At 40.0% G+C, this 14,227-nt stretch overlaps 1 protein-coding gene across 1 annotated transcript in view; it reads right to left on the bottom strand.

The window, feature by feature from the left end:
• LOC137256565 (PAN2-PAN3 deadenylation complex catalytic subunit PAN2-like) overlaps nt 1-14,227 on the bottom strand; it is a 42,163-nt gene that overhangs the window by 20,720 nt on the left and 7,216 nt on the right. The window contains exons 3-15 of the mRNA XM_067794427.1: nt 12,876-13,045; nt 11,911-12,034; nt 11,020-11,097; nt 10,568-10,686; nt 9,937-10,223; nt 9,637-9,713; nt 8,450-8,577; nt 6,343-6,536; nt 4,660-4,820; nt 3,844-3,972; nt 3,252-3,401; nt 1,554-1,744; nt 81-119 (exon numbers count right to left, since the gene is read on the bottom strand). Of these exons, the coding sequence (XP_067650528.1) occupies nt 81-119; nt 1,554-1,744; nt 3,252-3,401; nt 3,844-3,972; nt 4,660-4,820; nt 6,343-6,536; nt 8,450-8,577; nt 9,637-9,713; nt 9,937-10,223; nt 10,568-10,686; nt 11,020-11,097; nt 11,911-12,034; nt 12,876-13,045 (1,847 nt within the window). The remainder of the gene's footprint in view (nt 1-80; nt 120-1,553; nt 1,745-3,251; nt 3,402-3,843; nt 3,973-4,659; nt 4,821-6,342; nt 6,537-8,449; nt 8,578-9,636; nt 9,714-9,936; nt 10,224-10,567; nt 10,687-11,019; nt 11,098-11,910; nt 12,035-12,875; nt 13,046-14,227) is intronic.

Below are 14,227 nucleotides of genomic sequence, written 5' to 3'. Positions count from 1 at the left end.
GACATCACACCTTCACCTGCAAGAGAGGTTACACTCTCACCTGCTACAGACGTTAGTGAGCACATGACAGAACTAGTTACCTGGCTGGCTCTTCTGAGACGTCCTCAGAAGCCTTCACGCTGAGCAACACAAGATAATGGGAAACAAGGATGAATAAAAAGCAAATGGTTTGTGATTGATAGAAACAAGTCATCAATGAGTCTATTTTTTTCATTACACTACTACAGTAAAGAGAAGCCTGGCTCAATTTTGCTGGGTTCCCATTGGGACACTCCTTGTGTAGCCAATCAAGCCATAACAAACTTGATCAACCATACATATATCCAAGATTTTGAATTTTTTCAAACCACTTAGTACTACATATCATCCTACTATTTCAGTTACGGAAGGGTCAAAATGGTAAAACATGATGTGCTCTAGGCAGGTCTTGAAGACAATTTTGCAGGTGACTTGTCACTATCGTTACAATTTGTTCTTGTTCAAAATGAAGTGAAAACATTCATTAATACTTCTAGGGCAAACATGGCAAGCTCTGGCTTGGCTGAAACGAGCAAGTGTATTAATAAAACACATCAAATGCTGCTCATGTATTGTTAAACTCAACTCTAATAATGCACGAAACATCCACAGCATGACAGTGACATGAGCAATGAACAAGCTACTGCAAGATGAGGACAACATGGTGGGTGAACGCCTTATGCCCTATTTCCATGGTTACTGTACATACTGAAGGAAACAAAAAAGGGAAAACCACTTTGCAGTGTCACTTACTGACTTAGATTTTTACCAACAGTGCAATACTTGCAATTAAATGAGGAAAAATATGAAAGAACTTTGCACTTTCATGCTCCCTTATTATTTTCATTCAGCATATTATGAGCTGATTTTAACACATTCTATGTAAAATGAAAGGATGTGAAAGAAATGGTGCTTATTTTTACCTTGCCTGATGTTTGGCTTTTGAGGAAAAACCAAGGACTGGTATAATCAGTATAAATTAAGTGAGTAGGTTGTCCATGTTAATCTGTGGCTTTGTATGCATGGCTAACAATGTAAAACAGCCTCTGTCTCGAATAGTACAAGCAGTCCGACACATCCATGCACATGGCTATAAGTGCAGTAATCACGTACATGACATTCATGTCACCTCACGGCACCATGTCTATGATTTAAGTTGGACAACTGAGAGGTTCTGATAGTCTACACAGACTGCAGTTTCTGACTCTTGCTATTATTAGTAGTACTGCATAACCAGTTCCGATTGCTGTAGGTGGGGTCGGGCAGGCTAGCACTTCAAGTATTTGTTCGTCATGTTGAACAAACAGGTTTGATGACTGATCCCACACATGGATGCAAGGTGTGAAATCCATTTCTGGTGTCCTATGCCTAAATATTGCTGTCATATTGCTAAAACTGGCATAAAAATTAGTTCATACACTCCAATTGTTGTTAGAAGTCATGCACATTTTGTCAAACACAAAATGGTACCAGGCCAAATCTTTGCAATATAGGTGGGCAATAACATATTTATCACCTAGTGAGAAATAACCTACTTGTCTTCCCCGTTACTATCTCCCGCCTCTGCCTCATCCTTCGATTCCTCCTTCTTCTTCCCTTTCTTTTTCTTCTTCTTGGACTTGCTGGGAGTCTGCTCCTTCTTTTCCGTGGCAGCTGACTCTGTGGAGGTATCAGCAGTGGCAGCTGTGACTGACTTGGAGTCTGACTCCAGCTTGATGGCAGTCTCCTGTGTACATAGGGAGACTGTGAGTGGGGATGAACTCCTCAACCAGTCAGTTAGATACATCAGGCTTGTCTACAGCTTGACAAGTATTAGATGAGCCACAACCTCACAAATGACCCCAATTTGCCCTCCAGAACATTCCATTTGAAACAAGGGGGAAACAGGTTGTTTTTTAAATATTCAAAAGTTCAGTTTCCTCGCTTGAGAGGCATATTTTAGAAGTTGGAAGTAAATAGGATAACTGTATATGGATGACAACTTCTTTAATACTGGAACACGACGTTTCGATACAGGTTCATGGGCCGCTATGTGATCCCATCCTGATCACCAAATCAACTGGACTGACTACACCATCCTCTCAAAGAACCAATCAGACTTTACCAAAAGGAAAATAACTGAAGCAATCAACATCAAAAGATACCGACCCCTGATTAACAGAGACCAAGGTTACCCCATCCCCACAGCTTACGATGAGCTCATCAAACCACTCTAGCCTACTGTACAAACAACCCACTCTGTGTACCTCACTGGCTTCCATGTTATCCTTTTACCCGTTGTCTTTATAATATCACTTGTTAATTAGTTTATGTATATATATCGCCTGTTCTCTCCCTGTATCATTTACACTTTGAAAACGATACAAGAACCTGTATCGAAAAGTTGTGTTCCAGTATTAAAGAAGTTGTCATCCATATACAGTTATCCTATTAATCAATTTCCTCGTGCCAATCGTGTTTTGATTGTTATATCATACTAGTAGACACATGCTAAATAGAAATGGCACAGAGTTCACGCGACGGTCAGCTTGTATTGCACGTGCTTGATCCCCGATCTACCTCATGTACCTAAAGCAACCAAGTGTATTCATCTACATTCCCTGCCCCGTCTACTTGTCACAAACCTGTCAACAGCGCAGGCTCATCTAACACGTTTCAAGCAGTAGGATTCATATTAGGTAGGCCAGATGTAACATAACAATACACATGGCCTCACCTTAAGCAAGTGAGTTTGTCCAAAATTGCCATTATTCCAGTGGGATAAGTCATATAACAATAACCTTCTAGCACCTAACAGGCAGCTTGGGTTATTCAGGGTAGTCTAGTGATGCTGGTTGTGTGCTCTTTGAGTAGACTATTGTGTGGTATAAGAACCCTTATTACTATCATTATTATGACTAGGACCTCATAATTTGCCATTGATGAGTATCCATATAATATCATCACAATATTTTAACTATGTAAATATACAGTTAATGGTCTTTCATGAACGGAAAGCACAATCTTGCCACTGACCATGTAGACATTTAAAAAGCCTGCTCAGCCACATTATCAATGAAAATATTGACATTTTAAAATCTACATTTGAAAAAAACAGATTTGGGACTGATAGTGTGGGGTTTAAAAAACCTAGCCATCCATCACCCCTGAAAAAAAGACTTGTTTCTGCCCAAGTGGACATTTAAAAAAAACTGACCATCCATTACCCCTGAAAATATAGAATTGGTACTGACCGAGTGGACTTGTTGCAGCACAAATCTCTGCCAACTTTGGATTAGTCTTGGAAGATTCACCTTCCCAACAGCCTCCTCTGCCTCGCTCAGACAGAGACCAAGAGCTGAAGCTTCTGGTATGGTTCGAAATGCTCGCAGGAAGTTACTTGCCTGTAACAGAAGCAATAGCAAACATAGAGTAAATATTCACTTGACTGCATCCTTCACTGACAGTTCATGAACATATAACCTGAGGACATAGAGAGGGTTCTAACCTGAGGGCATGGAGATGGTTTAACCTGAAGACATGGAGATTGTCTTTACCTGAGGACAAGGAGATGGTCCTCACCTAGGAACATGGAGAGGGTTCTAACCTGAGGACATGGAGATGTTCTAACCTGAGAACAAGGAGATGGCCCAATCTGAGGACAACAAGATGGTCCTAACCCAAAGACAAGGAGATGGTCTAACCTGAGGACAAGGAAATGGTTCTCACCTGGGGACAAGGAGAACATGGAGGACAAGGAGATGGTTCTAACCTGAGGACAAGGAGATGTTCTAACCTGAGGACAAGGAGATGGTCCTAACATGATAAAAAGTAAGAGTTTTTTACCTGACAAGTCTGGCCTTTCTGGGTATCCAGCATGTGGAAGAGGAAGCCAAGCTCACAGGACAGACAGAACTCTCTGTGGCAGAGATGACTGAGAAGGTGGCATCGCAATGGCTCAAGGAAGTAAAGCACCTGCAGGTGAAATGAATGACAATAAGCTGGGCTAAAGCAGAACTATTAGCAAAAGTTACATTTTTAATTTGTTTCATCAATATTCTAGCTCCATGACATCTGTCTGTAAATGATTACAGTCTACGTCCAGACACCATGAAATATAACATCAACCAAGTCAGCAAGCCTGATCATCTTATCCCAATAGTCACCTCTTACCACAAGCATGGGTTCTGAAAACCATTTCGACAACTGATCTTTACACGGGACCTACACATGTGTAGGCATCTTCATTATGATTTCAAAAGTAAGTGAGTTCAGTTTTACACCACACTCAGCAATATTCCAGCTTTATGGCATCAGTCTGAAAATAATCGCGTCTGTACTAGACAATCAAGTGAACAACATTATCAGCATCAATCTGCCCAACTGGGAACCGATGACATGTGTCAACCAAGTCCACAAGCCTTGTCCCATTAGTTGCCTCTTATGACAAGCATGGGTTACTGACGATCAATATTCTCACACAAAACTTCCCAGGTGATTTCAAAGGTAAAAAGCTTTCATGTGAGAAATTTGCACAGCTGCTTTGCCTGACATCAGTATTCCAGCCCAAACATCAAGAAGTACTGTGAGGTTTGTCAGCGATGACAGTAAACTGACACTGTCTGTTTACAAGCAATAGAATGAAGAGCAGACTGCCCTCACCTGTAACATGGCATTGCAGTAGGCATTGGGAATATGTGTTTCCAGACCAGCAAAGTGAGTTTTGTTATAATGTCGGAAGTCAAAATCTTCCAAACCAAGTTTTGAGTACTTCATCTCAACACGTCTGTATTTCTTTGGTACAGCAACAAATGGATCTTCACCTGAAAAGGAAGGTTGCCTTGATTGTAACCATAGTAACAGAAACGGCAACTAGGAAAATTCAAATTAATTCAAAGTTTTTTTCTCGGTTCCATCCAGTGTGTCAAGAGGTTGATACTACATACAAAAACATCTTTGCTGAGTACAATGACACATAGTATGACTAGAAATTATTGAGAATTTAAAGATTGCAATTGTTTTATATTTTTACTCATTACTCACTCATGAAAAGAGAATATTAGCAGAACATGACTCCAAGATTCAAAGACAGGTGAACAGTTAGTATTTTGTCAAGTCACCATGGGTGGCAATGCAGGATTCCAATAAAGAACATATAAAGTCATGGTCCATGCTGTCCGAGTATCAGACCACTTCTTCTGTCATTGCAGCAATATTTGTCAGAATTTTTCCAGCATAAGTTCCCAAACATTTTCTGTTGGATTTAGGTCAGGGATATAGATTGGCAAATGTAATAATGTCATATTTTAGGTCCAAAACCAGGCTTGTGAATGCTTTGAATGATGTTTTGGGATGTTGTTCTGTTGGAAAATCCCAAAATGTCCATAGAATATTAGAGCAGGTGGAAGTAAATGTCCCTCTGTGTACCGCTCATTGTTCATATTCCCTTCAAACAGACAGAGGGGCACTGCCCGTAATAGAGAAAAGCCACACCACACATTAAATTTCAGACTGTACTTCATGTGTTGTTACAAAGGTTTAGAGTTTGTTTGGTCAAGAATTTCAGTGTATTAGGAAACTGCCACACAGAACTTTCATCTGAGAAAATCACATAGTACCAGTTAAAATTTCTATGCTGAAAGCACCAGTTCAACCCTCACTCCTTTTGTTCAGGCTTCAACTTTAATGATTGGTGATGGAATTCCTCAACTTTTCTGAATGCAGCTCTGTCCTAAATGTGTCCTTACAGACAGCCACAGTCCCTGTATCAATCATATCCAGCCTTAAGTTTTCAGAACACCTTCGTTTGTTTTTGGAAATATGAATACCAAGCTGCCTCCTGTCACCAACAGCCGATCTTCTGGGCCTACCTGCGACTCCCTGGTGATCAAAGCCACATCTATTTGCAATATTTTTCAAAACAGAATAAACAGTGGAGAAAGGGAAGCCTGTTCTACTTGAAATCAGTTCAGCTGATCTGATGTCCTTGTTAGAATACTCTTAAATCAACTTCCTCTTCTCTAAATCTGAGGATCACTGAAAATGTCTTCTGCTCGCAAGTAAATAAAGGGGGATTACTCTTCACAAACTAATGAAAAAGGATTAACAGACTTCTCTCTTGAATGAAACCAACCACTTGGTAGCTGGTTATGGTTGTCTATGCTAGAAATCCAATTAAACATATTACTATTATTCTCAATAATTTCTGGTCATAGTGACAGCAAATCACTGAACATGACCACATTGACCATATGTAGCCATGCTGTGTGTGTAAAGGTATGAACACTGGCAGAGTGTGTGAGTGATAAATAATTAAGGATCCGGACATAGCTGTGGCTCACAAACCTCTCCCAAGAGGGGACTCAGGAACACTTGACTTGCGACTGTGTGTTGTTCCCCCTGTTGTTTGCATGTGTACTTCCTTTGGCAGCTTGTATGGTATCTGGTTCCTGCGCTCCTTCCCCGAATTGGGAGCATAGCCAACATTGTGATAGACTTTCATTGTACGAAGGATCTCTGGGTCTATAGGCTTAGGCTTTCTGAAAGTTGATTTCAAATTCTTTACACACACTGCCATTGTATGCACTGAGAAAGAATGTTACAACTTGATTCTGAGGAGAATTATTTTGATTGTTTGAATGTTGCTTAAAGACAAACCCAGGATCATTTCAGCTGTATGCAAGTCTTTTAGAAAAACTGAGTCTCGACAAGAAAATGAAGTCATTCGCATCACAAGCATCAATCTATAAAACTCAAAGACGATGACATGCATCAACCAAGTCTGTGAGTATGACTACTCAATCAAGAACATTTGCAAACATTGACTTCAACTAGTTCAAGGGTCAATCATTTAAGGACACTGAAAATGTGTTAAGAACATAGCATTCTGAACTCAAAAACTGTACATGTTAAGGGTGTACAACTGATCAGACTGTAGACCAATTCATTTTGTTTACCTGTTGGAACAGTCTAAGTAAACTTATCCTCAGTACTTTTCGTTTCACCCCACTACTGAGTCTAACAAAACCTTATGGGAGGTCGCATCAGATAACCTTTGAGACTGACCAATCAGAACACAGCTTACCAAATCGTGAAAGTGCACATTCGCACATACCTTTTGAACTTTCTATTTCGAAAAGGTTAGTACCCGAACGATTCTGAATGCTATTTAGCGTACGATCGCGTCCGGGTGATGCACACGTCGTACGTGACAACGGTGAGTAAACAGTCACTGAAAATAGTGTTTGGGGCAATATTCAAGGATGTTAACTTGCGGAAATAATAGCTAATGGTAACAATGTCAATAGAAACCCCAACACGTATACAATGCAGGTGAAATAACTGTGTTATGTGTGTATTTTTGTTTGTGGAGAGATCTGTGTCGGTGACTTGAATATTTTGAAAGTCCCCCCGAATAGTTGCCGTTGTCTGATTGGGTAAATCTATTTAACCATCTTGCGTTTGACTGGATGGCCATTTGTTGCTCAAGGGTTACCTGGCGCGACCTTCTACAAGGTTTTGTTAGACTCAGTGGTGGAGTGTAATGAAATACACTGAGACTAAGTTTACTTAAACTGCCTGTTGGAATCATCTTCATAGTTTTCATATGAGTCTACTGTAGATTTTGTGGAAAATAGAAAATCTATTCAGAATATGTCCTGAGAGAGGCGAGAGTGTGAGTTTGGTGTTACGCCACTTTTAGCAATATTCCACCAATATCAGGGCTAGGAAACACCAGAAATAGGCTTCACACATTGTACCCATGTGACGAATTGAACCCAGGTCTTCAGTGTGACAGGTAAACACTTTCACCATGAGGCCATGTTGCTTGAGGGTGTCCCTGTAATACCCTTCTCCCTATGCAATTTGTCTTTCCACTCTTGTTCCGGGGATGATGTTGCCAAAATACATACTCAAAGGTAAGTCCTGTATGGTGTTCAAGTCCTCTTTTATTACCATATCTCCCAGACTATTATAGTACCATCAAATTCTTCCAGTATAAATCAACTTAAATTAAGGAACTTTAAGCCATCCAACAATCAAATATTAACATATGTCACAATTATCTAACTAGTATTTGAGACTAGTAGACAGCAGAAGACACTTAACTGAATAATCTCAGATCCTTTGCGTTTCTTTCTATTGACAAACTGACCATCTATATTCCAAACTTGATCCACAGACTGGGCAGAGTCACAAGAACTGATCAAGCATGACAATTCTCAGAAATTGTTATTCCCCAAGTGAAGTGAATCAACAGGAAATAAGTTACTCTAGTCACTGCACTTTCTAAGTACAATGACACGCGCCAACTTGACTTCATACTTTCCTTAAATGTTTAACAAATGTATAAAGATTTCAGTTGAAAACATCCTGGTTATAGCTAACTCACTGCACCCTGAGGAAGGATATACTGAGGTCTAAATGAAAATGTTGGTGGTGTGAGACGTACCGATACTTCCTAGCTGACAGGTTTGTCTGCCAGTCAGACAGTAGCTGACCAGATGGGGGATACACCATGGGTACCATAGATATGGGAGCCAGCTCATCATTGATGTGGATGCTCTGGACAGGCTCAACCTGTATGATAAAGAGAATATTTATATAACTTGCCTTTTCCAAGCTAGATATCCTGCTCCCAGCACACAATCAGATCATCATTATCCGGGATAACCCAAGCTGACTGTTTGACATTAGAAGGTTAATAGTCTCACGACTTATTCCATTGGGTACCCATTTTCTGCTGGGTGAACAGAGGCAATTTTGAACAAACTCATTTCCCTAAGGTGAGACCACATGTATCACATGTGCTTCATTGTGGGACAGGGCTAACGCCCTAGAAACTCTGACGTCCTAGTTATGCTGCCAACACTGTCACCCATCAAAGGACTGTCTGAGGTCAACATTGCTTAACTTCAACTGAATTGTGACCTGAGCGCTATGAACAAGACCACCACATGTATACATGGATTTGCTGTTTAACACTGCACTCAGCAAAATACAGCTATTAGGAAGAAACCTGTGAAAACCTGAGCAAGAGAGCCCCAGTGTTTGACTTCATGAGCACAGACCTTCCGAGTATGATAACAATGAGCGATATACCTTTAAATCCTTACACAGTATTCAATGCAACATTGCTGAACATATCCCTTCACTTGGGTGAATTACAAGTCACCTCTACAAAAGCCATCATGATATGTAACACATGTTATACGACACTTTCTTTGTAAAGTACATCTCTGATAAGTGAAAATTGGAGCGGCTCCTACGGCCAAAAGCTATGATTGCCCAATTCCATTTATAGACTGGTGAAATGTAACATATTGTTAAACTTGGGATTACACCTTCATAGACTACATGTTGTCCGACATCCTTTTTGTGGAAATTACAGTTGTTGAGCAAGTTAGATGGCTGACAATGCTCACCGATGTCACAAGGAGTCTTTATCACAATGCTTCAATCAGACTAATGCCCCCTCACAAAACATGTCATTCAATCTTGCAGTTTGTACTGATATTTAATGGGAATCTGTGATCATATTTGTTTGTCTCTGAGCAGGTATATGAAAATCCACATCACATCACAAATAGACATTTAACTGAAACCGATCCCAGACAAGGGAGAGAATCAAGTACTTACAGGATCAGGAAATTCTGTTGGTTGTGAGTAGGCGTTGAAAGTGGGATGGTCCCTGTTCGTATACAAATGAATGTACCCTGAAACAGTGGTATTCATGAATATTTCCAGTATAGCAACCACTTACAAGTAATACAACTATCTCCTGATGCAGATCCAAATTGGAACAAGGCAAGTCTTCATGTTTCAGCTATCAAAACACAAGCAAAGGATTTTCAACATTCACAATCATTGTAATGCTGGCATTTGAAAAAAGACTGAGAGCCAAATAAACATGATATAATAAGACACAGAGCTACTTACCAGATGAGTCTCCAAATGAAAGGACGTTACATGTGGAGGAGATATCAAAGCTGGTGAGTACAGCGCCACCTGTGTTGACCTGGTAAAACATGCTTGAGTTGGACATGGTGTTGTTTGGATCAACAAGCTGGAAATGACCGACTTGTGACACCACTGCCAACTTGTTTGAATAGTTGGGGATGAAACGAAGAAATGTGGGGTCGAATGACACTTGTATAGGGGCAACTGCCCGCATCACTCTCATGTCATACACCTTCAGAAATCGATCAGCCTGGAGGTTACCCATCCTGAAATAATCATGACACAGGTTAGGAGTATTTAAGGAAACGTTGGGTTGAACAACATCTGAATGGGAGCCACTGCATTTTCGCATGCATATACTGCAAGGGACCAATGAGTCTGGAGATTACCATCCAGAAAATTACAGATGGCACAGGAGAGGGCTATTTATAGAAACGTGGCGTCATATGACACACCTAAATGGAAGTGATGAAAGAGAGAGTGACAAGCATGGCAATTCATGTGACCGATATTGGCAGGAAAGAGGGAGGTCTCCTGTGGGTGACTGTGATTGTATGTCCGTTTCAAAGAAGGGAACTTCAAAGAGAGGAGATAAGCATAATAAGTGCACCTGTTTGAGAAGCCACAGGTGACGAGGAGGTGATCATGGAGATCAAAGTCTGACAGCGTTCCAGAGTGAGCTTCCAAAACATGCTCAGCCTTCATTGACTGGGGGTCATACAAAGTTACCTGCAATGAAACAGTCAACAGTGAAAGGTGTATAGTATAATTCATATCTGTATGTCTGCTGTATTGTATGACAAGCATTGCGTTGCCTTCTTCCAATATGTATACACTGCCTCTTCTTTCTACCTGTGCTCACCATGCCGACACATAATGATGTCAAATCTACTTGACGACATTTACTTATCTCAGTTATGAGATACTGTATGTAAATATACTGAACACAATAAGAAACTCCTCTCATATCATCGCCTATGTCTCATCGATAAACTACCCCCCACATCATCCCTTTGTTCAATGATTGTGACTGTGCCCCCAACCCCTAATCCCCATACTCACTCGTCCGCTTGTGTCACCAGCACATATGTATTTGTTGGAGTGACGGAAAATGGCACACCCAGGCTCCTTCACTTCAAACTGAAAAAGGACACATCGGTGTATAAAGTTTATGCTGGTCCTGTAGTCCCTGGCTAGTAAAAATTCATCAGTACAACTGAATGTTTGCAGTGCTGCGGTTATCGTCAGTATTACAGTATAAGAGGTAGGAAAGCTATTAGGAAAGTCACAGGCTTACAAGAGCTTTGGGTAACAGGCCCTGCTGGTCAGTGAATTTTTTAAGTAAATCTACAAAAGTTATTTCGGACCAGTGAAGTACAGACAGGGCTGCAGCGAAAACCATTTACTCAACCACATGATACTATGGGCAAAGTGTCACATTTTCATTATGAATTAAAAAGGATGCAAACATAGCTTCACAATGTACAGAAAATTATTAAAGGACGTTTATGAAACTGAGAAATATACAGATGAGAAAAAGGACAATATGGGACATTTTTACAAAAAATGGAATGGCCTAGATACAGTCCTGTAACTAGAAATTAGTATTTCACATTATCTGTTTTACCTATGTAGCATTTCAGTTGTCTAATCTAGATATTCTCAAAATGAAATACATTGTACTGTCTGTCTTTTTAATGCAATTTTTAACATACTATTCTACTCATATATCCTGCTGAACTGTAACCAATTGCAGTGACTTAAAAATATTTTTGAAAAAACAGTACCGACAGGGGCACTAATTATTGTCCACTTCTTGGTTTTGTGGTCAAGTGGGAAACTTTGAAACATTTCTTTCTTTTCACATTCTCCACATTACTTTTATTCTTAATAACACTGTATCCCTTATGAACCCAATTTTAAATTTTAAATACTTCTGTTCCTTAACATTACCTGGTTTACTTCTATGCCCTTGTTGAGGTCAACCTCAATGACCTTGGTCTGGTGTCCCCCCATGAGCACAGAATGAGGGCCGGTGGCCATCATACACTGCATGTCCTGAAGATTCCCATCACCTCTGTCAAACACAAGTCACACATGACAAGTTGCCAGTGGCCAGTTAACATAAAACATATACACTGCATGTCCTGAAGATTGCCATCACCTCTGTCAAACACAAGTCACACATGACAAGTTGCCAGTGGCCAGTTAACACAAAACATATACACTGCATGTCCTGAAGATTGCCATCACCTCTGTCAAACACAAGTCACACATGACAAGTTGCCAGTGGCCATTAAACACAAAACACATTAACTGGGTTTACAGCATAAAGATATAATATGCTCAGAGAAAAAATAAGGGCTCACATGAAAGCAGAAGTGTTCCTATAAAATTGTCCTGGTTTCTTCACAAGCTTTGTATCACACAGCTTGTGAAGAAACATGGAAGAAAATAAGGGAACACTTGTGCCTTCATGTGATCCCTATTTTTTCCTCAGTATGTGTGTGTCTAACACCTAACATCCACATCACGACATTATTCTGGGTCTGAAAAGGTCATTTGATCTTTCCTCATAAAATTCCTTGCAAGAACTGCAACAGTCATTCAATCACAGTAGTCATCTGCTCATCATCCTGTTTTCCACCTGAAATCTGTGTTCTTTCAATACCAAAATATACTGAACTGCAAAAGAAATGCAATTTTCGAAAAAAAAAAGAAATCTGATACTTATTATCTCATGGACTTATTCAGATTTATGGATCATGTTGTCTAAACTTTTCACCAGAACAATGAACTGGCTAACTGTATATTCAGTCCATCCAACAAAAATCTAGCCCCCCTTGGGCAGTCAGACTGTCTTATTTGACACATTGATAAATACCTAACTCAAGATGTGTCTGCTAATCTGGACTTACATGTAATTCATGATGGAGAAGCCGCGACGCACTGAGAGCCGCATGCTGTTCTTAGTGAGAGACAGGATGCCATTCTCCATGGTCAGTATCTGGCGTATGTCATTGGCTGCATGGACGTGGAATGAGGTGTATTTCTGCATGTCTGATCCGTAGTACGAGGTCACATGGCCCTGTAAACAGCAACAGAAACAAATAAGCACGGGAAAGTAAGTATTCTGATGTACTGGGTTTTCGATCAGACAATGGTAAAATATTTCGTGAAGAAAAAGTAAGTACAATCTTTTAATATCATTCAGCCTACCTTTAGACAAGACCATTTATTCCATAAACTGATAGATTCCCATGCATGTCATGCATTTTCTACCACTAACCCATCAATGCAATCGAAGTAATCTCAAAGTCTCGCCAGACGTGACATCATGTGTTTTTGATCCTTTTGTTGGCTGTATATAATTAGCAATGTTGCTATAATAGAATAGGTCTAGTTGTATCAAAACACTTGCATTATATAGTCAAGCATTTCAAATTGCAGAGATAAAAAACAATTTCCATGTCAAATATGCTCCAAACAATTTTGTGATGAACCTTATTTCCAGGAACTGAAGATCTCGTTTTGGTTCCCACTCTGACTTCATCAAGTTTACCAGCCATCCCAGTTGTGTGAGGAGTTTGATGGTGAAATGAATACTCGGCATCATTATTGAATGGTCAAGCCAATATAAATACTGTTTGATGAAAGCGATAACTCACTTATAATAATGCTTCAAGTGTAATATCCAATGTTTCATAACTTTTTTTCACAGCTTGGACAAAGACACCAGGTCATAATAATGAGGTTTTTGTCATGTTTAATGCCAATAAGTTCATATCACAATTGTGCCTTCTTGGTTAATTTCATTAACATGGAAAGCAACCTGCAATGCAACGTGCATGGGTTGAATGTGCTTTTCAAGACATGTGTGAAATGTGTAAATGATTACATGTCGGTACGCATTGTTTTGTTGCTGTTATCTGGTCAGTTGATGGTTGAATTTGGCCCTCATTATGAGATTTTTTTTAAACCTGTTGAAAGAGGTCAAGCTGTAGCGTTCTTGGAAACTGGTCAAACACAGCGAGAGATGGCTTATAGATTCAATGCGAGTCAGAGTGTAATTGGTAGACTTTGGCAACGATTTAGAGCTAATGGGACTGTGGAATATGCACGACGTCCAGGTCGTCCCAGAGTCACCACAGCTCGTCAGGACAGACACTTGGTTAATACTGTGTTATGTAACAGGTTCCTCAACTCTGCTGATCTCCAGACAGAACATTTCAATGTTAACAATGTAAGGATACACGGGAGCACAGTTCAT

Source organism: Haliotis asinina, chromosome 11 (genome assembly GCF_037392515.1).
Source record: "Haliotis asinina isolate JCU_RB_2024 chromosome 11, JCU_Hal_asi_v2, whole genome shotgun sequence".
Classification (NCBI taxonomy): Eukaryota; Metazoa; Mollusca; class Gastropoda; order Lepetellida; family Haliotidae; genus Haliotis; species Haliotis asinina.
The sequence above is the reverse complement of the archived record's forward strand: the minus strand, read 5'-3'. Positions and strand labels throughout refer to the sequence as shown.